Genomic DNA, 24,154 nt, shown 5'->3' with positions numbered 1-24,154 from the left:
CCATTTCCCAAAGATGGAAAACTTGCGGTGTAACAACGAATGCAGTTCAGTTACGGGGATGCCAACCTCTAGAAGTGGTTGCCATGTAGCCTGTTTGGCCAGCCTGTCGGCAAGTTCATTTCCTGGAATTCCAACGTGACCTGGGGTCCATACAAACACCACTGAATGACTGGACCGTTCCAGAGCACAGATGGACTCCTGGATGGTCACTATCATAGGATGGTGAGGGTAGCACTGGTTGATAGCTTGTAAGCTGCTCAACGAGTAAGTATGCAGGAGAAATGATCACCAGTTCTGCAGTGAAAACCCAGAAGCCATCTTTCAAGGAGTGCTGTTCAATGTGTCCTCCATAAACATACACAAAACCACCATGACCATCAGCCATTGAGACATCAGTGTAAACCACCTCATGGCCCTGGTACATGTCCAGAATCGAGAGGAAGTGACAGTGGAGAGCCGCGGGGTTAACTGAGTCCTTAGGACCATGTAAAAGGTCCAGGAGAAGCTTTGGCTGAGGTATACACCATGGAAGTGTACGTGAATGGATCTCAAAGTAGGGGTGGTAAAGGGAAGGATTCCAGTTCAGACAGAAAGGACAGGAACGTACTGCAACCTGCGCCGCCGATGCGGGAGATGAACTGCCGTGATTGGGAAAGGAAGACAGTAATTAGGATGGTCAAGAGAGCTATGAATGTGTGCAACGTAACTGGCGAGAAATTGTGCAAGTCTTATCTTCAGTGGAGGGACTCCAGCCTCTACCAATATGTTGGTCACCAGACTCGTCCTAAAAGCTCCCGTCACTAATAGAACACCACAGTGGTGCACTGAGTCAATTAAACGCAACGCTGAGGGTGCCACTGGACCATAAATAACACTCCCATAGTTAATGCAGGATTGAACAAGGGCTCTGTAGAGCTGCAGCAGCGTGGAGCGATCTAGACCCCAGTTGGTGTTGCTCAGGCAGCGGACGGCATTGAGGTGCTGCCAGCACTTCCACTTAAGCTGACGAAGATGAGGAAGCCACGTCAATCGGGTGTCGAAATCCAATCCTAAGAATCGATATGTCTCCACTACAGTGACTGGATTGTCATTAAGGTAAAGTGCTGGTTCTGGATGAATGGTACGATGCCGACGGAAGTGCATAACACACGACTTCGCAGCTGAAAACTGGAAACTGTTGGCTAGAGCCCATGGCTGCACCTTGTGCACGGCTCCCTGTAGGCACCGCTCAGCAACACCAGTACTGGAGCAACAGTACAAAATGCAGAAGTCATCTGCATACAGAGAAGGTGAGACAGACGGCCCTACAGCTGCTGCTAGGCCGTTAATGGCCACTAAAAACAGACAGACGCTCAATACACAGGGCCCTGCAGGACTCCATTCTCCTGGATATGGATGGAACAATGGGAGGCATCCACTTGGAAGTGGAAAGTACGTAGCGACGGGAAGTTTTGGATAAAAATAAGGTGTGGGTTCTGGAGACCCCACTTTTACAATGTGGCAAGGATATGTCGCCAGGTTGTGTCGTATGCTTTTTGTAAATCAAAAAAGACAGAAACCAGGTGCTGGCACCTGGAAAAGGCTGTTCTGACAGCACACTTGAGGGACTCAAGATTATCAGTGGTAGAGTGGCCCTGGTCGAAACTGCCCTGGCATGGAGCCAGTAGGCCCCGTGACACCAGGGGCCAACGCAACTGCTGACTTACCATACGTTCTAACAGCTTACAAGGAATGTTGGTGAGGCTGATGGGCCAATAGCTATCCACTTCCAGCGGGTTTTTGCCAGGTTTGAGCACTGGAATGATGGTGCTCTCTGGCCACTGGGATGGAAAGGTGCCATTGCGCCAGATCCAGTTCAAGATGACGAGGAGATGTCGCTTGTTGTCAGACGAGATATGTTTTATCACCCGACTGCGGATCAGATCTGGCCCAGGAGCTGTGTCGGGGCAATGGGCAAAGGCACTGAGGAGCTCTCACTCTGTAAATGCGGCGTTACAGGGTTCACTGTGGCATATAGTGAATGAGAGGACCTTCCCTTCCATCCACAGTTTGAGGACGCGAAACGTTGGGGGGTAATTCTCCGATGCAGAGGTGCGAGCATAGTGCTTCGCAAAGTGCCCTGCAATCACGTTTGCATCGGTAAATAACATGCCGCTTATGTTAATGCCAGGAACACCTGTTGGGGTCTGGTACCCAAAATCTCATCTGATCTTCGAACAGGCTTGGGAAGGTGACTTATGGCACCCAATTGTCGAGACGTGCCTCTCCCAACACTCCTGCCGTCTTCTTATAAGCTGGCGAATGCGGGCACAGAGCTGTTGAAAAACTATTAAGTACACCAGGGAAGTATACTGCTTATGTCGCTGTAGAGCCTGCCTCACTCTTTAATGGCCTCAGCAACTTCCAGCGACCACCCAGGGACCTGTTTTTCGCTGGGGGCACCCTAAGGAACAAGGGATCGCAATTTCTGCTGCAGAAACGATAGTCCTGGTGACACACTCAACCATCACACTGATGTTACTGTGTGGGGGAGATTCAATAGTGACAGCAGAGGTAAAAGCTTCCCAGGCTGCCTTGTTTGAAGCCCATCTGGGTAGGCATCCGTGGGCGTAACACCGGGGCAGTGACAGGACGGTGGGGAAGTGGTCACTACCACACAAGTTGTCGTAGGCTGGGAGAAGTCCTGGGCTGCAAAGTGATAAATCAATGGCAGAGTAACTACCATGAGCCACAATGAAATGTGTGCGGGCCCCAGTATTTACGAGGCAGAGGTCGAATTAAGATAGTGAAGTTCTGACATATCTAACTCGGCCAGTAAGCACAGTAGGGGGGAAGTGCTCCCGAGGTAGGTGGTGCAGGAGCAACAGGGAGGGAAGTGGCCCCCACCATCAAGGGGGCAGGTTTCGTCTTACGGCTCCGAGAGCTGACTGGAATAGGCGGAACGGAAGGGGCTGGAACTGCTGTCGTAGCAGTTGCGTAGGTAGATGTCCATACACACAGGATGTAGCCTCTCATATTTCTCTTAGCCTCAGTGTAGGTAAGTCAGTCCAGGGTCTTGTTTTCCATTATTTTCCTTTCTTTCTGTAGGATCCTGCAGTCCGGCAAGTAAGAGGAATGGTGCTCTCTGCAGTTCACATAGATGGGAGGTAGGGCACATGGAGTATTGGGATGTGAAGGTTGTCCACAATCTTCCCATGTGACACTGGAAGTACAGCGGAAAGTCATATGTCCAAACTTCCAGCACTTAAAGCAACTGGCTATAATGACTGTGTGGACAATGTGGCCTATTCTACACTTTATTTTAGATCTATGTGACGATGCTGTGCCGATTCTATTTATATGTTTTGATGATGCCATTATGGCCTTATCACTTTAGGACATGGTGTAAAAAAGATCTGAGGATGGTCATTATGGACAAACCGATCATCGTCTAAAGAATTGATATTGTGATCAAAGACTGGAATAAAAAAAACATTTGACAGTATTGGATCACTGTTTGTACATGCGACTATGTCGCAGTTGGTGAATATAGTCAATAGTAGTTAAGAATTTAGATCTAATTTATTTGTTGCCACTCTAGCTTTGTATTTTAATTTATCCTTCTTTTCTTACATAATGTCTGAACTGTTCCCTTCACATAAGAATTCAATATCTGATGTTGCTGTACGTGGCATACGGAACCACTAAGAGCAACTTACTGGTTAACTGTTTCGTGGAGGTATTACCTGACTCAGGGAAACGCCTCTTCTTGGGACGTCTTGCAACTGGATCGGATTCACCATTTGATGCACCAGTCTTAGGACTATCTTCTGGCTTGGATGTGATTATGGGTCCATCTCTGTACACTGCACGCCTTGAACTCAGGAGTTTCAGCAGCTGAGAACCCACTGGAAACAAAATATATAAACAATAAGAATTATACAAAATGATTGCTGTTTCTTGAGTCCACAGTAGATGATGAAGACATTAACATTCTTTGATCAATTTTTCTGCTTTTTCATCTGACGTTATTAACTGACAAGGGCCAAAACCTATTTTCTTGCAAAAAAAAAAAAAAAAAAAAAAAAAAAAAAAAAAAAAATCATATTCAACATAACAAATGAAAGTGCTGGGAAAATGGGGAGCTGTACTAGCAATAGTGGTTTATTCAATAGTACTCTGCAAAGTTAGACAACTGAATATCACAAACACAGATAAAATGACATGTGACATACACGGACATTACTTATACGAAAGATACAAAAATGATTACATGTCTTTACAATGGAAAGTATTACATTTTTATGTCACAAAGAAACAGCTAAATTTAACTAAAAATTAAGTTTTTTATGTGAATATTGTTACATTAACAACAGAAGAAAAATAAAGTTGAATTTACAACTGTACTTTAATATTTAGTAACTAAAACCTAATTTAACAGAGGGGAAGAGATACTGAGCTCAGTCCTTTCTTCCAGAAGTGCTAGTTCTCAAAGGTTCGCAGGAGAGCTTCTGTGACGTTTGGAAGGTAGAAGCCAAAGTACTGGTAGATTGAAGCTGTGGGGACAGGTTGTGAGTTGTGCTTGGGTAGCTCAGTCAGTAGAGCAATTGCCCATGAAAGGCAAAGGTGCCAAGTTCGAGTCTCACTCCAGCACGTAATTTTAATCTGCCAGGAAGTTTCGTATTGGTGTACACTCTGCTGCAAAGTAAAAATTTCATTCTGGTAATACTGAGATTGTGTTATCATATGTTTATCGATTTCCAATAGAGTTACCTTTCTGATTTTCTTAACAGACTGTAAAACTTCAAAACCTATATAGTAAAAGTGTTTTTCTGTTAAAAAAGATGTTTGGCAAAGGTTGAACCTGTTTTTCTTAATCTCCAGCTTCTTTCAGGTTCAGCAGACACATAGACGTCCCAGGAGAAATGATCAATATCCAGGGATATGACAGAAACAATCATTTGAGGCAAAAAAGTCGAGTTAACATGGGCCTGAAAATGCATATTTTAAGGGCTATGCATTTTAGAGCATATGCTTATTAGACTTTTTTGCTTCAAATGATCATCCCTGTCATATGTCTGCATACTGGCATTCCTTCTGGTAAACAACATGGACTTTTCCACAGTGGTTGCATGTGATTTTATACATACCACTCTTTGCCAGAGCTTACAATTCATCTTTACTATCATCACATAGGCTCGCAGCACTTGCCTGTGGATTCCCCTGACTCCGTCAACCACAAGTTCCCCCCTTTCACTGCCGTACCAATCTTTTCTAATCAATACATATGCAGCAACGAGCAAAACGAAAATCTGATAAATCCTTACACACTTCATCCCACAGAGTGAAGAAAATTAGTTTGCTGAAAACAAAGTTACTTTGCTGAAAAACAAAGTTGCCCTCAGTGTTTTGTTTGTGACATAGAATTATAGATGGTAACAGGCAAAAAGTATAGCAACATTTTCAACTGGTTTAGTCATCAGTTTGAATTATGAAGAAAGGAAAGCCAAACTTCTCTAGAGAGGACCTGTAAGTATTAATTTATCCAAGTGCGGCATTTTTTGAATCATTACCATTACTGATAATGCCTTATGTGGTTTTACCTCCTCCTTCTGAAGTACTAACAGAAAGAAAACTATATGATGCACAATGGTGCTGCAATGAAACTCAGCTATCGTAACTCTCATAATGTACTTTAAGTGATACAGAATTTGTGAAATAACACTTTATGGCTGACACAACAATTTTATGTTCAGTGGAAATTTCTCTTTTCAAACTACTCCCTCTTTCAATGCTGTACTGAACAAATGGCAAACAAAATTGAAGCATAGTTGAAAGACAGACAGGAATATAGATTTGGATTTTTTCTGTTTGGATATGGATGAATGCATTGACACAATTGATGTTGCTCAACTACTAGTGATTACCAGAGTTGTGGGTGCAGAGTTCAACATACTGGATGAACTCCTCAATCTGGTGTCAAAAATGGTTCAAATGGCTCTGAGCACTATGGGACTCAACTGTTGTGGTCATAAGTCCCCTAGAACTTAGAACTACTTAAACCTAACTAACCTAAGGACATCACACACATCCATGCCAGAGGCAGGATTCGAACCTGCGACCGTAGCGGTCGTGCGGTTCCAGACTGTAGCGCCTTTAACCGCTCGGCCACTCCGGCCGGCAATCTGGTGTCAATGCTTAACTACTGTTGACAGCATATCTTCTGGCTTACAAAACACAATTGCCAAGAATGAACTTTGTAGGGATAAACATCTGTGGATTATAACAGGTGGAGTTCCTGCAATGATTAGTAACAAGTCTGGTGGCTTTGTTTTAGTAAGAATAAAGTTTAAAGAAATTGGTATCGAGCAGAAATTACCAGCAATACACTTTGTAAATGGATGGATACAAAAATCTACTCTCCAAGCAGTGGCAGGGGAACACACATGCAAAATAATTTAACTTTTACAAGCTTTCGGAGCCAGTGGCTCCTTCTTCTGGTAGAAGAGCTGAAGGGGAAGGAAGAGGGGTGAAGGAAAATAACTGGATAGGTTTAGGGGAAGGGGTACAGTTCAGGAAAGTCACAAAGAACCCCGGGTCAGGGGAGACTTAGCAGATGGGATGAGAAGGACTGGTTGTTGAGGACTGCACCGAATGAGATTTAAAAACCTGAGAGTTTAAAGGTGTAAGACTGGGTAATATGCAAGGCAGAGATTACTACTAAAACACCATGCACAAGTTAATACAAGTGAAAATCTAAGTGCATTGTATGTAACACAGGAGGAATGGGGGATGCTAAAAAATAAACAAGTCAGAAAATAAAAGGTGTAGAAATTAAAATGGAGTGAAGAAAGGAGTAGTTACTGTGAATAAATGCTGAGACAGAAGGAATTAATGTAAATTAAGGCTAGGTGGGTGGCAGGAACCCAGGACATGGTGTAGTGCTAGCTCCCACCTGCGGATTTCTGAGAAAGTGATGTCTGGGGGAAGAATCCAGAAGGCACATGTGGTGAAACAGGCACCAAGATCATGACTTTCATGTTGTACAACATGCTCTGCAACACAATGTTGTGCACTGCCTGTGTACACCCTCTGCCTATGCCAATTCATCCTGACTGATAACTGGGCGATAATCATGCCGATGTAAAACGCCGAACAGTGTTTACGTAACAGCTTGTATATGACATTTCATTTGGCAGGTGGGGCTCTCCCTTCAATAGTATATGTTTTGCCAGTTACAGGGCAGGAATAGGTGGTGGTAGGAGGGTGCATAGGGCAAGTTTTGCAGCGGGGATGGTCACAGGGGTAGGAGCCAAGGGGTGGGGAGATAGGTGCAGACGGAGCATATGGTCTGAGAAGGATATTGCGGAGATTGGGAAGGCGACGAAAACGTATTCTAGGACAAAATCGGAGACAGAATAGATCTCAGTTCAGGGCACAATTTTAGGGAGTCATGGCCTTGTCGAAGTAGCAATTGATACATTCAAGACCAAGATGATACAGGGTGACACGTGGTGTGCTCTGAAGTTGATTTTTGGAGGGATCAGCAGTACCAGGACTGGATGTGATGGCCTGGGAAATCTGCTTTTGAACTAGGCTGTTGGGATAATTACGTCCAGTGGAAGTGAGAGTGGTGGGGTATTGTAAAGAGTCTGCATCCTAACAAATACATTTGCCCCGAATGCAAAGGCTGTATGGGAGGGAACGTTTAACACAGAAAGGACAGCAACTGTCAAAATGTAAGTACTATTTTTGTTAGTAGATTTGATGTAGATGAAGTTTGTAGCTGTCCTTTGGTAAGGATGAGATCAACGTCAAGGAAATCGGTGTGGGATTTGGTATAGGACCATGCAAAATTAAATTGGGAGAAGGTATTTAGAGATTCCAGGAATTTTAACAGGTCAGTCTCGCCATGAGTCAATACAGCAAAGATATCATCAATGGATATAACTCAAACCAGGGGCAGAAGGTTTATGGATCCCAGGAAAGCCCCATCCAAGCGACCAATGGAAAGGTTGGCATAGGATGGAGCCACCCTGATTCCCATGGCCGTACCTCGAAGCTGAAGTAATTTTGGGAAGTATAAAGTTAATTAAGGTGAGCAAGAAGGATGTAATAGGTTTGCAATCAGATAGGTGTTGACTGAGAAAATGTTCAACAGCAGACAGACCATCTACGTGGGGGATGTTGAAATAGAGGGAGAAGGCATCAGTGGTGACAAGCAAGATGTGTGGTGCGAGTGGAACGGGCACGTATTACAGACGATCTAGGAAACTGTGAGAAAATAAAATGCCTACAGCCATCCTTATGATTTCATTTATTTTGTTGCAACCAGTTTTGGATCTTCAATGCGCCATCTTCAAGTCGTAGCTGATGTGAAAGGGGTTGATATATATATATATATATATATATATATATGTAATAGAAGGAAACATTCCACGAAGGAAAAATATATTTAAAAACAAAGATGATGTGACTTACCAAATGAAAGTGCTGGCAGGTCGACAGACACACAAACAAACACAAACATACACACAAAATCCAAGCTTTCGCAACCAACGGTTGCCTCGTCAGGAAAGAGGGAAGGAGAAGGAAAGACAAAAGGATATGGGTTTTAAGGGAGAGGGTAAGGAGTCATTCCAATCCCGGGAGCGGAAAGACTTACCTTAGGGGGAAAAAAGGACAGGTATACACTCGCACACACACACACATATCCATCCACACATACACAGACACAAGCAGACACTTGTAAAGGCAAAGAGTTTGGGCAGACATCTCTGCCCAAACTCTTTGCCTTTACAAGTGTCTGCTTGTGTCTGTGTATGTGTGGATGGATATGTGTGTGTGTGCGAGTGTATACCTGTCCTTTTTTCCCCCTAAGGTAAGTCTTTCCGCTCCCGGGATTGGAATGACTCCTTACCCTCTCCCTTAAAACCCATATCCTTTTGTCTTTCCTTCTCCTTCCCTCTTTCCTGACGAGGCAACCGTTGGTTGCGAAAGCTTGGATTTTGTGTGTATGTTTGTGTTTGTTTGTGTGTCTGTCGACCTGCCAGCACTTTCATTTGGTAAGTCACATCATCTTTGTTTTTAAATATATATATATATATATATATATATATATATATATATATATATATATATATATATATATATAATAGAGGGAAACATTCCACGTGGGAAAAATATATTTAAAAAGAAAGATGATGAGACTTACCAAATAAAAGCGCTGGCAGGTCGATAGACACACAAACAAACACAAACATACACACAAAATCTAGCTTTCGCAACCAACGGTTGCCTCGTCAGGAAAGAGGGAAGGAGAAGAAAAGACAAAAGGATATGGGTTTTAAGGGAGAGGGTAAGGAGTCATTCCAATCCCGGGAGCGGAAAGACTTACCTTAAGGGGAAAAAAGGACAGGTATACACTCGCACACACACACATATCCATCCATACATACAAGACACAAGCAGACATTTGTAAAGGCAAAGAGTTGAGCAGAGATGTCAGTCGGGACGGAAGTATAGAGGCAAAGATGATGTTGAAAGACAGGTGAGGTATGAGCGGCGGCAGATTGAAATTAGGAATTAGCGGAGATTGAGGCCTGGCGGATAGCGAGAAGAGAGGATATGCTGAAGGGCAAGTTCCCATCTCCGGAGTTCTGACAGGTTGGTGTTAGTGGGAAGTATCCAAATAACCCGGACGGTGTAACACTGTGCCAAGATGTGCTGGCCGTGCACCAAGGCAGAGCCACTTCCTCATCTCCTCAAACCCGGAACCCTCCACAGAAGAACCCCAAAAGTGCCCCACTTGTGACAGGATACTTTCCGGGACTGGATCAGATTCTGAATGTGGCTCTCCAGCAGGGATACGACTTCCTCAAATCCTGCCCTGCAATGAGATCCATCCTTCATGAAATCCTCCCCACTCCACCAAGAGTGTCTTTCCGCCGTCCACCCAACCTTCGTAACCTCTTAGTTCATCCCTATGAAATCCCCAAACCACCTTCCCTACCCTCTGGCTCCTACCCCTGTAACCGTCCCCGGTGTAAAACCTGTCCCATGCACCCTCCCACCACCACCTATTCCAGTCCTGTAACCCGGAAGGTGTACACGATCAAAGGCAGAGCCACGTGTGAAAGCACCCACATGATTTACCAACTGACCTGCCTACACTGTGAAGCGTTCTATGTGGGAATGACCAGCAACAAACTGTCCATTCGCATGAATGGTCACAGGCAGACAGTGTTTGTTGGTAATGAGGATCACCCTGTGGCTAAACATGCCTTGGTGCACGGCCAGCACATCTTGGCACAGTGTTACACCGTCCGGGTTATTTGGATACTTCCCACTAACACCAACCTGTCAGAACTCCGGAGATGGGAACTTGCCCTTCAGCATATCCTCTCTTCTCGCTATCCGCCAGGCCTCAATCTCCGCTAATTCCTAATTTCAATCTGCCGCCGCTCATACCTCACCTGTCTTTCAACATCATCTTTGCCTCTGTACTTCCGTCCCGACTGACATCTCTGCTCAAACTCTTTGCCTTTACAAATGTTTGCTTGTGTCTTGTATGTATGGATGGATATGTGTGTGTGTGCGAGTGTATACCTGTACTTTTTTCCCCTTAAGGTAAGTCTTTCCGCTCCCGGGATTGGAATGACTCCTTACCCTCTCCCTTAAAACCCATATCCTTTTGTCTTTCCTTCTCCTTCCCTCTTTCCTGACGAGGCAACCGTTGGTTGCGAAAGCTAGATTTTGTGTGTTTGTTTGTGTGTCTATCGACCTGCCAGCGCTTTTATTTGGTAAGTCTCATCATCTTTCTTTATATATATATATATATATATATATATATATATATATATATATATATATATATAAAAAAAACAAAGATGATGTGACTTACCAAATGAAATACACACAAAATTCAAGCTTTCGCAACAAACTGTTGCCTCATCAGGAAAGAGGGAAGGAGAGGGAAAGACGAAAGGATGTGGGTTTTAAGGGAGAGGGTAAGGAGTCATTCCAGTCCTGGGAGCGGAAAGACTTACCTTAGGGGGAAAAAAGGACGGGTATACACTCGCGCGCGCACACACACACACATATCTATCCACACATATACAGACACAAGCAGACATATTTAAAGACAAAGATGTTGTTGAATGACAGGTGAGGTATGAGTGGCGGCAACTTGAAATTAGCGGAGATTGAGGCCTGGTGGATAACGGGAAGAGAGGATATATTGAAGAGCAAGTTCCCATCTCCGGAGTTCGGATAGGTTGGTGTTAGTGAGAAGTATCCAGATAACCCGGACGGTGTAACACTGCGCCAAGATGTGCTGGCCGTGCACCAAGGCATGTTTAGCCACAGGGTGATCCTCATTACCAACAAACACTGTCTGCCTGTGTCCATTCATGCGAATGGACAGTTTGTTGCTGGTCATTCCCACATAGAATGCATCACAGTGTAGGCAGGTCAGTTGGTAGATCACGTGGGTGCTTTCACACGTGGCTCTGCCTTTGATCGTGTACACCTTCCGGGTTACAGGACTGGAGTAGGTGGTGGTGGGAGGGTGCATGGGACAGGTTTTACACCGGGGGCGGTTATAAGGGTAGGAGCCAGAGGGTAGGGAAGGTGGTTTGGGGATTTCATAGGGATGAACTAAGAGGTTACGAAGGTTAGGTGGACGGCGGAAAGACACTCTTGGTGGAGTGGGGAGGATTTAATGAAGGATGGATCTCATTTCAGGGCAGGATTTGAGGAAGTCGTATCCCTGCTGGAGAGCCACATTCAGAATCTGATCCAGTCCCGGAAAATATCCTGTCACAAGTGGGGCACTTTTGTGGTTCTCCTGTGGGAGGTTCTGGGTTTGAAGGGATGAGGAAGTGGCTCTGGTTATTTGCTTCTGTACCAGGTCGGGAGGGTAGTTGCGGGATGCGAAAGCTGTTGTCAGGTTGTTGGTGTAATGCTTCAGGGATTCCGGACTGGAGCAGATTCGTTTGCCACGAAGACCTAGGCTGTAGGGAAGGGACCGTTTGATGTGGAATGGGTGGCAGCTGTCGTAATGGAGGTACTGTTGCTTGTTGGTGGGTTTGATGTGGACGGACGTGTGAAGCTGGCCATTGGACAGGTGGAGGTCAACATCAAGGAAAGTGGCATGGGATTTGGAGTAGGACCAGGTGAATCTGATGGAACCAAAGGAGTTGAGGTTGGAGAGGAAATTCTGGAGTTCTTCTTCACTGTGAGTCCAGATCATGAAGATGTCATCAATAAATCTGTACCAAACTTTGGGTTGGCAGGCCTGGGTAACCAAGAAGGCTTCCTCTAAGCGACCCATGAATAGGTTGGCGTACGAGGGGGCCATCCTGTTACCCATGGCTGTTCCTTTAATTGTTGGTATGTCTGGTTTTCAAAAGTGAAGAAGTTGTGGGTCAGGATGAAGCTGGCTAAGGTAATGAGGAAAGAGGTTTTAGGTAGGGTGGCAGGTGATCGGCGTGAAAGGAAGTGCTCCATCGCAGCGAGGTCCTGGACGTGCAGGATATTTGTGTATAAGGAAGTGGCATCAATGGTTACAAGGATGGTTTCTGGGGGTAACGGATTGGGTAAGGATTCCAGGCATTCGAGAAAGTGGTTGGTGTCTTTGATGAAGAATGGGAGACTGCATGTAATGGGTTGAAGGTGTTGATCTACGTAGGCAGAGATACGTTCTGTGGGGGCTTGGTAACCAGGTACAATGGGGCGGCCGGGATGATTGGGTTTGTGAATTTTAGGAAGAAGGTAGAAGGTAGGGGTGCGGGGTGTCGGTGGGATCAGGAGGTTGATGGAGTCAGGTGAAAGGTTTTGTAGGGGGCCTAAGGTTCTGAGGATTCCTTGAAGCTCTGCCTGGACATCAGGAATGGGATTACCTTGGCAAACTTTGTATGTGGTGTTGTCTGAAAGCTGACGCAGTCCCTCAGCCACATACTCCCGACGATCAAGTACCACGGTCGTGGAACCCTTGTCCGCCGGAAGAATGACGATTGACCGGTCAGCCTTCAGATCACGGATAGCCTGGGCTTCAGCAGTGGTGATGTTGGGAGTAGGATTAAGGTTTTTTAAGAAGGATTGAGAGGCAAGGCTGGAAGTCAGAAATTCCTGGAAGGTTTGGAGAGGGTGATTTTGAGAAAGAGGAGGTGGGTCCCGCTGTGACGGAGGACGGAACTGTTCCAGGCAGGGTTCAATTTGGATAGTGTCTTGGGGAGCTGGATCATTAGGGGTAGGATTAGGATCATTTTTATTTTTCTTCGTGGCAAAGTGATACTTCCACAGAGAGTACGAGTGTAGGACAGTAAATCTTTGACGAGGGCTGTTTGGTTTTATCTGGGAGTGGGGCTGAAGGTGAGGCCTTTGGATAGGACAGAGGTTTCGGATTGGGAGAGAGGTTTGTAGGAAAGGTAAACTACTGAATTAGGGTGTTGTGGTACCAGATTGTGTTGATTAGAATTTTGAGGTTCTGGAGGGAGTGGGGCTGGAAGTGGGAGATTGAGTAGATGGGAGAGACTGGGTTTGTGTGCAATGAGAGGTGGTTGAGGTTTGCTGGAAAGGTTGTGAAGGGTGAGTGAGTTGCCTTTCCGGAGGTGGGAAACCAGGAGATTGGATAGTTTTTTGAGGTGAAGGGTGGTGGCATGCTGTTCTAATTTGCGGTTGGCCTGTAGGAGGATGCTCTGAATAGCCGGTGTGGATGTGGGAGAGGAAAGATTGAGGACTTTTATTAAGGATAGGAGTTGACAGGTGTGTTCATTGGCTGAGTTGATGTGTAGGTGAAGGATTAGGTGGGTGAGGGCTATGGATTGTTCAGTTTGGAACTGGTATAGGGACTGATGGAAAGAAGGGTTGCAGCCAGAGATGGGAACTTTAAGTGTGAGGCCTTTGGGGGTAATGCCAAATATCAGACAAGCCTAAGTAAATAAAATATGGGAGCGTAATCTGGCTAGGGCGAAGGCATGTTTGTGGAGGGAATGTAAATAAAACTCAATGGGGTCGTTGTGGGGGTGTTGTGAGGGTGACATGGTATTAGAAGGTGGAAAGTTTAACATGAGGTTGAAATGAAAACGAAAGATAGAAATATATGGGGAGAGATAAAGGTGAACTAGAGATCTGGTATGAAAAAAGGCGAAAAAGTGTTGGTTAAGTTGATCCTGTGGTGAACTTGGGTTGGTAGACAGCGATGTGCATAAAGGTTAGGTGGTTGTGTTGCCGCTAAATCACGTTAAAGGACGGAGGGTGTGTGTGTGTGTGTGTGTGTGTGTGTGTGTGTGTGTATATATATATATATATATATATATATATATATATATATATATATATATTAGAGGGAAACATTCCACGTGGAAAAAATATATCCTTGAACCATTACACCAACAACCCGAAAACAGCTTTCGAATCCCGTAACTACCCTCCCGACCTGGTACAGAAGCAAATAACCAGAGCCACTTCCTCATCTCCTCAAACCCGGAACCTTCCACAGAAGAACCCCAAAAATGCCACACTTGTGACAGGATACTTTCCGGGACTGGATCAGATTCTGAATGTGGCTCTCCAACAGGGATACGACTTCCTCAAATCCTGCCCTGAAATGAGATCCATCCTTCATGAAATCCTCCCCACTCCACCAAGAGTGTCTTTCCGCCGTCCACCTAACCTTTGTAACCTCTTAGTTCATCCCTATGAAATCCCCAAACCACCTTCCCTACCCTCTGGCTCCTACCCTTGTAACTGCCCCCAGTGTAAAACCTGTCCCATGCACCCTCCCACCACCTCCTACTCCAGTCCTGTAACCCGGAAGGTGTGCACGATCAAAGGTAGAACCACGTGTGAAAGCACCCACGTGATTTACCAACTGACCTGCCTACACTGTGAAGCCTTCTATGTGGGAATGACCAGCAACAAACTGTCCATTCGCATGAATGGATACAGGCAGACAGTGTTTGTTGGTAATGAGGATCACCCTGTGGCTGAACATGCCTCGGTGCACGGCCAGCACATCTTGGCACAGTGTTACACCGTCCGGGTTATCTGGATACTTCCCACTAACACCAACCTGTCAGAACTCCGGAGATGGGAACTTGCCCTTCAGCATATCCTCTCTTCTCGCTATCCGCCAGGCCTCAATCTCCGCTAATTTCTAATTTCAATTTGCCGCCGCTCATACCTCACCTGTCTTTCAACATCATCTTTGCCTCTGTACATCCGCCTCGACTGACATCTCTGCCCAAACTATTTGCCTTTACAAATGTCTGCTTGTGTCTGTGTATATGCGGATGGATGTGTGTGTGTGTGCGCGAGTGTATACCTGTCCTTTTTTCCCTCCAAGGTAAGTCTTTCCGCTCCCGGGATTGGAATGACTCCTTACCCTCTCCCTTAAACCCACATCCTTTCGTCTTTTCCTCTCCTTCCCTCTTTCCTGATGAAGCAACCGTTTGTTTCGAAAGCTTGAATTTTGTGTGTATGTTTGTGTGTCTATCGACCTGCAAGCGCTTTTGTTTGGTAAGTCTCATCATCTATATATCTAAAAAGAAAGACCTGCCAGCGGTTTTGTTTGGTAAGCCACATCATCTTTCTTTTTAGATATATTTTTCCCACGTGGAATGTTTCCCTCTATTATATATATATATATAAATCATCAGTGGCCAGCATCACTGGTTACGCATGCTACTTGAAAACTTAGGTGTTAGCACTCTAATCATTAACTGCCAACTGACTGGAATACAGGCCAAAGATATATACAGGGTGAGGACAAAGTCTTGCCCTGATTATAACAGTTTATTACAGAATAACCGTTTGACATAATAATTTACATTTGATGCCATTACATAGGTTAGTGTTACTAGTTTTTTTAAGACCACTTATGTTAGTAAATTTCAGTTGGTAGCTCAGAGAATGTCGAGGAGGTATTCCAGTTCCCATCAGGTGTTTCGCAACATGTTTTCTGTCACAGTACCCACAGCAGCTTGTATCCTAGCCTTCAGTTCATCAATGTCGGCAACTGGGGTGACGGAGACTCTGTCCTTGATATAGCCCCAGACAAAAAAGGCAAGGGGTGTAATGTCTGGAGAGCGGGGTGGCCAGGGTGTTGGACCGTTCCTTCCAATCCACCAATCCGGAAATGTTTCATCTAGCAAATCACGCACTATCAAAACCCAGTGGGGGGGGGTCTCCATCTTGCTGGAAAATTATATATGGTTGATATTCTTCTAACTGTGGGGCAATGAACTGCTGCAAAATGTCTAAGTAAATGTTAGCGGTAATGGATTTTTCCGTGAAGAAAAATGGTCCAAAAACCTTGTTATGCATGAGGCCGCACCAAACATTCACTTTTTCATTGTCTCGCTGCAACTGTAGAGTAGCATGTGGAGACTCTGAACCCCCATATATGGACATTCTGCCTATTTACCATTCCACTGACATGAAAGGTGGATTCATTGGTAAAGCGTATGTGATTTAAGTTAATTGTTAGTGCCATCAATCCTGATGAGAATCTCAGTTGCAAATTCAGCACGTGTCAGCAAATCATTCGGTTGCAAGGCCTGCACGATTTTCACTTTGTAAGTATGCAACTAAGCCTTTCATGAAGAATCTTCACCACACTTGAGTGCAGTATTTGAAGTTCACGTGATGCTTGACGAGTTGATTTAGACGGACTCCGTTGAAATGATTGCCAAACACGATCAACAGTTTCATCACTCACACGAGGCCTGCCACTTTGAGGACAATCTTCAATGCTGCCTATTTCGTTAAACTTTACATACCATCACTTTATTGATTTAACGTCAGGAAGGCTGCGTCCATAAGAAGCCGAAAATTTATGCTGCACACTGATGGGCGATTTTGTTTCGTGAAACCAAAGCATACATTGCACTTTCTCCTGCTTAGATGCCATTTTGCCAGCAACTAACGTGATGTAAAAGGCCGCGTCCGTGTTGTGGAGCACTAGCGCCATCTATTGGTCACAACTACTAGTAACACTAACCTATGTAACAGCATCAAATTTCCAAATGTTAGAAAAAAATCTGGAGAAGGTGATACTGAATGAACATGGGTCTGTTACTGTACTAGAGGCTCTGAGAGAAAATTTTGATAATGGATTTACTGACGTAAAGAGGTTCAAATTTGATTTTAATATTTTTCCAACTACTTTTCAGTGGACAGTGAAAAAGCATGAAGCTCAATGACAAAGTGCAATAATATGAAGAGGTTTCATGCTGCATAAAATGTGGAGATCTTCTACGAGAATATTCCTCATGAACAGCCCCCGCAGTTGTTTAAAATAACTGCTCGAGTTAGCAGTATGTTTGGAATTAAATTTACATGTGAAAGCATCTTTTTCAGCTATGAAATTAACGACTATGTTCATCTGACTGGAGCAATCTGTTTGTTCAACAGCCACTGGGAACCTTTCCCCGCAACGCAGACAAGCTGCGCATGCAGAGCAGTGCGTTCTTTTGGGCTCCCAGCCCTGCCCACAAGCTGCCACGCAGGCACCTCTCATGCCCAGCTGTGGTGTAGACAGTACTTTGTTTCGGAATTTATATAACCGAAAGAATGAAGAGTAAGGAAGGTTGGAATAATACTGATGCTGACCCAATTATAAAGAAGTTATTCTGCAGTTAATAATTTCATTTTTGTGCTAATAACAAAGAGGGACTTTTTTTTTCATTCTAACCAGAAATTTTTAAAAAAGAAAGATACTACTTGTTATTTATAAGGTAGTGACTAAGTATTTCATATTGTACTCAAATTTTCCATGTTCACATCAAAGGGAGAGGATGTGTTTCATCGTCAGGTTTACAAAAAATAATGGTATATAATTACATATACCCATGGCAGAAGTATCATTTGCATAATCTATATTAAATTACATTGGATAATGGTCAAAATACCAAAACAGTCACAAAGTTGTATTAATTCAGTATTTATTGTATTCTGTCTCTTACATATGCTGCACTTTTTTAGATTGAAGTCAGCTGATAGGTGTCCCTGCTTAAAGGAAGTCCCTCTAACAAAGGAATCACCTTTACAGGTCAGGTATCCAAGTAGTGAAGGAATTAGCATATTTCATCCAAATATAGGAGGTATTAAAGATAAAGTTCTGCTTGTGTTGACTCTGATATTATTGGTATACCAGAGCACCACATAAATAATTTGACAATTCAGTGGCTTCCTTTACCAGGATACAGATTAGCTAGCTGTTTTTAAGGAGTTCTTTGCAGAGTAGGGGTGCGAGCATGTGTGTAAAAATCAGTATTCCATTTGAGTCTGTAAACTTATCACAGCACTGCACTGGACAGGTGTTTCAGTGTTGTGCAGGGGCAGGTGAATTTAGTGAAACTAAACTTATAATTGTTATTGTTTATAGGTCCCCTAATTCTGACTTCAGAGCATTTCTGCTCAAGCTAGAGAGGGTTCTTTGTTCACTTCACAGGAAGTACCAAAAAGGATGTTGGCAGATCTCCTAAACTCATATGATCTGATGCAGACTGTTTTTCGTTTTTCCACCCAGGGTGCAGGGGAAGAGAAGCACAGCCATAGACAATATTTTTAGTCATTCTTCATTACTAGATGGGCATTCTGTTAGTAAAAGGGTGCATAGCCTTACAGGCCATTATGCACAAATTTTAACACTAAAAGGCTATTATACTCAAACAAATGTTACATATAATTACAAACTATATAGGAAAGCTAATCCAATGGCAATGGAGTGTTTTTTGAACCTCGTTGAGGAACAAGAGTGGCATGATGTTTATAGTGCTAATACTATGGATGACAAATATAATGCTTTCCTTAACACACTTCTCCTGCTCTTTGAGAGTTATTTTCCATCAGAATGTTCTATACAGGGTACAGGGTAAGTCGTAGGGTCAGTATTGCCTCACGTGTTCCAGTATTTCTACGGAATCCAAACTGATCTTCCCCGAGGTCGGCTTCTACTAGTTTTTCCATTCATCTGTAAAGAATTCGTGTTAGTATTTTGCAGCTGTGACTTATTAAACTGATTGTTCGGTAATTTTCACATCTGTCAACACCTGCTTTCTTTGGAATTGGAATTATTATATTCTTCTTGAAGTCTGAGGGTATTTCGCCTGTTTCATACATCTTGCTCACCAGATGGTAGAGTTTTGTCAGGACTGGCTCTCCCAAGGCCGTCAGTAGTTCCAATGGAATGTTGTCTACTCCAGGGGCCTTGTTTCGACTCAGGTCTTTCAGTGCTCTGTCAAACTCTTCACGCAGTATCGTATCTCCCATTTCATCTTCATCTACATCCTCTTCCATTTCCATAATATTGTCCTCAAGTACATCGCCCTTGTATAGACCCTCTATATACTCCTTCCACCTTTCTGCCTTCCCTTCTTTGCTTAGAACTGGGTTTCCATCTGAGCTCTTGATGTTCATACAAGTGGTTCTCTTATCTCCAAAGGTCTCTTTAATTTTCCTGTAGGCAGTATCTATCTTACCCCTATTGAGATTAGAGATGGGCAAAACTGTTCTTTTCAGAGATTGGATCAGAACTGTTCACTCCCTGAAATGAATTAGCTCTTTTTCATGACTCACCACTCATTTACAATATAAAATAAATGGAAGGCACATTGCCCTTTAAACTTGGTTTATTCCAGTACTATACCTGTATTTTGATCTTATTTGATCCTATTTTGAAGTAACACAGATAATGAGTAAGAATTTTGTATTGTTTATTGAAATTTCCACGATATGACAAAGTTTTTGATTATTGATTTATTTTGCACTATCGTGGTTTTTTGGGTGATCGGAAAATGTTGTAACTTGAGATTTACATTAACAATATATTTGGCTATAACGTATTAAAATTTCATTAACCTCATACAAATACATCGCAAGCCATATATTTTTAAAGTGAACGTTTCCTTTCGAAGACGCCTAAAATCGCAAAATCCGTACCAGAATAAGAAAAAAAAATATAAATTTGACTGTAAAACGAAAGTGCTGCATATAGCCTTACGCAGAATAAAACAAGGAAAATATTGGTGTATCACATTTTGCAATACGTTTATCGGTTCGCTCGTAATTAAAGCGTAAATTCGAGTGTCTATAATAAAAATCCTATAGTAAGAGGAGTCATCAGGAACCTAATCTAATCAGTTTAAACAAATAAAAATAAAATAAAAACAATTGATGTATACATAACATAATAATGTAATATACATAGCGGCATTACTACGAAGAACAATATCCAGTGGGGACGAACTCCGATGCAGAGGCGCTGAGTCGAGCAGGTCGAGCCGCGAGCTGTATTACTGCGTGAGCTGAGACCGCAGAGACCACAGTGACACCTGAGTCGCTTTGCTCGACGCTCTGGCTAGAGTCGAGACGGTGGGGCGAGCGTTGAGCGGGCGAGTTCCGAGGGAGGGGGTAGCGGTGAACTCACCCGCTCCGAGACAAATAGTTCGTTCCCTTGCGAGCGGGTTTTTGCAAGTAGTTCCTATGTTATCCGCTAGGTGCCTCTCTGTGCTGTTGCTCGCATCAACTGCCCAGAGGGCAGGACGTGCGACTGAAACGATCGCCGACAGAGTGCGATGCGAAGTTACGCTGCGCCAGACACTGCGCGGCAGACGACGCACAGAGACGCCACGGCATATGTGAAATACAAAATCCAATGGGGCACTGCACAATGCAGGCAGCCAAGGTAGAAGCAGGGCAGAGGCCGGCGCTGGCTGTGTTGTGTGGCGTGCACTGTGTTGTGACCAGCAGAGGCGCTGCTGATATGCTCCGTCTCTCTCTCTCTCTCTCTCTCTCTCTCTCTCTCTCTCTCTCTCTGCCGTGGGAAACGTTTGGAGCTACCGTTCTTTTTTTCTGAATCACTGATTGTTCACTCCTTTGAAAGATTGAACTCTATGAATTAGTTCAAGAGCGGATCCCCCATCTCTAATTGAGATAAGCCTCTACATCCTTGCATTTGTCCTCTAGCCATCCCTGCTTAGCCATTTTGCACTTCCTGTCGACCTCATTTTTGAGACGTTTGTATTCCTTTTTACCTGCTTCATTTACTGCATTTTTATATTTTCTCCTTTCATCAATTAAGTTCAATATTTCTTCTGTTACCCAAGGATTTCTACTAGCCCTCGTCTTTTTACCTACTTGATCCTCTGCTGCCTTCACTACTTCATCCCTCAAAGCTACCCATTCTTCTTCTACTGTATTTCTTTCCCCCATGCCTGTCAATTGTTCCCTTATGCTCTCCCTGAAACTCTGTACAACCTCTGGTTCTTTCAGTTTATCCAGGTCCCATCTCCTTAAATTCCCACCTTTTTGCAGTTTCTTCAGTTTTAATCTACAGGTCATAACCAATAGATTGTGGTCAGAGTCCACATCTGCCCCTGGAAATGTCTTACAATTTAAAACCTGGTTCCTAAGTCTCTGTCTTACCATTATATAATCTATCTGATACCTTTTAGTATCTCCAGGGTTCTTCCATGTATACAACCTTCTATCGTGATTCTTAAACCAAGTGTTAGCTATGATTAAGTTGTGCTCTGTGCAAAATTCTACCAGGCGGCTTCCTCTTTCATTTCTTAGCCCCAATCCATATTCACCTACTATGTTTCCTTCTCTCCCTTTTCCTACACTCGAATTCCAGTCACCCATGACTATTAAATTTTCGTCTCCCTTCACTATCTGAATAATTCCTTTTATTTCATCATACATTTCTTCAATTTCTTCGTCATCTGCAGAGCTAGTTGGCATATAAACTTGTACTACTGTAGTAGGTGTGGGCTGCGTATCTATCTTGGCCACAATTATGCGTTCACTATGCTGTTTGTAGTAGCTTACCCGCATTCCTATTTTCCTATTCATTATTAAACCTACTCCTGCATTACCCCTATTTGACTTTGTGTTTATAACCCTGTAGTCACCTGACCAGAAGTCTTGTTCCTCCTGCCACCGAACTTCACTAATTCCCACTATATCTAACTTTAACCTATCCATTTCCCTTTTTAAATTTTCTAACCTGCCTGCCCGATTAAGTGATCTGACATTCCACGCTCCGATCCGTAGAACGCCAGTTTTCTTTCTCCTGATAACGACGTCCTCTTGAGTAGTCCCCGCCCGGAGATCCGAATGGGGGACTATTTTACCTCCGGAATATTTTACCCAAGAGGACGCCATCATCATTTAATCATACAGTAAAGCTGCATGCCCTCGGGAAAAATTACGGCCGTAGTTTCCCCTTGCTTTCAGCCGTTCGCAGTACCAGCACAGCAAGGCCGTTTTGGTTATTGTTACAAGGCCAGATCAGTCAATCATCCAGACTGTTGCCCTTGCAACTACTGAAAAGGCTGCTGCCCCTCTTCAGGAACCACACGTTTGTCTGGCCTCTCAACAGATACCCCTCCGTTGTGGTTGTACCTACGGTACGGCTATCTGTATCGCTGAGGCACGCAAGCCTCCCCACCAACGGCAAGGTCCATGGTTCATCTATCTGCTTTTAATTGTGCATACTAGTAGTACAGGAATTATGCCTTATTAATACACTAACCAATCATTACACCTCCTCGTAATTCCGAGTGAGTACAGTATCAAAGCAAAATAATAAAATAAGAATTACCAAACACTAAAAAGTGACAAAATTTGTGGTAAATGCTAAAGACTTTAAAACAGCCATATGAAATTTTATTTCCCAATACTTTTGTATTAAAGCTGTGAAGATAATAAGATGACACCCATCACCTAACTGTCAGAGTGTGAGTTTTGTAAACATGAGAGGGGACATGTCGGCCTATGTACAGGTAGGGATACTCGTGAAGGTGGCAAACTGGTAGCAGAATTGCCGGAGAGGAACATGGCAAGGAACAGTGGGCTTCAAAAGCCTTAGGATAAATGGCTGTAGCTGATAATTCCAACACTAAGATATAACTCATGAACATCTTACAAGAAATCGATAATGACAATGAGGCATATGCACGACAACTTGAATGATGACTGTTGTACAAAAAATACTGAAACTACTCCATCACAATTATATGAATATTATTACATAACCCTTTTAAAAATTAATAAGTAGTAAATGCACTGAGCAATAATTACAGACAAAGTATAAGATGACAGCTCAGGGAGTCTGCCATAGTCACCAACTGACTTGCATTGCTAAGGAAAACACAGCCCAAATTCTACAACACAGCGAATTATGTAAATGTTCTCCACATCAACTGTGGGCTGTTGAATGGTCTATAAGATACACTCCATATGGCTATGTAGAAACCAGATGTTGGACCTATAACATGGTCAGAATAACAGAGTTATTGACAGCTTGACGCGGAAAAGGCTGATATTGATGATTCACTGCTACCCACATGCCAAAAAGACCATGGCAGAAAATACTGTGAGATTCGGTACTGAAGTCCTTCCAATTTGCAGTGATGGGTTTGCTTTGCAGGATCTTAATAGCCTTATCACTTTTGCTATTAGCTGCAGACATTCTTTTTTTTTTTTTTTTTTTTTAAATAAAGAAAACATTAGTAAAAAGGAAAAAAGCACCTGGTGAAAAGGATCACAACAGTTACGTTACCAGCCTTAGCTATTGTCCACAGGGAAAAAGATACTGGTGAACAAACAAATGGCGTGACCAAACTCATTCTCTCATTGGCTGTTGCTGTCACATAAACAGCTAACTGCCCATCAGTTTGTTATGCCATTCAGGTATAGCAATTCTAGAACAAAGAAATATGTATTTATATCTGCTAGTATGTGGATAAATGTGGGACTTTGTGTTGAACTATGATCACGAAAGAAACCAATAGAGGTTGGCCAGAACTATCTTGTTTACAGTACTGTCAACCTCAGCAAGCAACTGCAAGATAGCCATTACCGAATGCTTTGTGCCCCCCGTTTTGCTTTGGCTTGTACTTCATCCTTTGTTTTCTTTCCTTATTTTGAGTATGAGTCTCATACCATCAGAACGGATTGACAATTTCTATGACAGTATGTCAGTTCTGTTCTTGCAGAAACATGGGACACAGGAGTAGGCTGGCTGCCTTGCGAGAGGAAGGCGAGGTTCATTCTCCCGCACTGGTCCTCACCCCGCAGTCAAAATTCTCATTTGTGTATGCTCGCAGCCAACTGCCATTTTATAGTGTGCCAGGGTGACTACTCAAACTTTGTGTGTGTGTGT

The 24,154-nt window shown here is 43.6% G+C and overlaps 1 protein-coding gene across 2 annotated transcripts in view; it reads right to left on the bottom strand.

Annotated features, from left to right (window-relative positions):
- LOC126094917 (chromatin assembly factor 1 subunit A-like) overlaps window positions 1–24,154 on the bottom strand; it is a 96,777-nt gene that overhangs the window by 13,161 nt on the left and 59,462 nt on the right. For both annotated transcript variants that reach the window (XM_049909563.1, XM_049909564.1), the window contains exon 11: window positions 3,726–3,887. In XM_049909563.1, the coding sequence (XP_049765520.1) occupies window positions 3,726–3,887 (162 nt within the window). The remainder of the gene's footprint in view (window positions 1–3,725; window positions 3,888–24,154) is intronic.

Source organism: Schistocerca cancellata, chromosome 8 (assembly GCF_023864275.1).
Source record: "Schistocerca cancellata isolate TAMUIC-IGC-003103 chromosome 8, iqSchCanc2.1, whole genome shotgun sequence".
Classification (NCBI taxonomy): domain Eukaryota; kingdom Metazoa; phylum Arthropoda; class Insecta; order Orthoptera; family Acrididae; genus Schistocerca; species Schistocerca cancellata.
The sequence above is the reverse complement of the archived record's forward strand: the minus strand, read 5'-3'. Positions and strand labels throughout refer to the sequence as shown.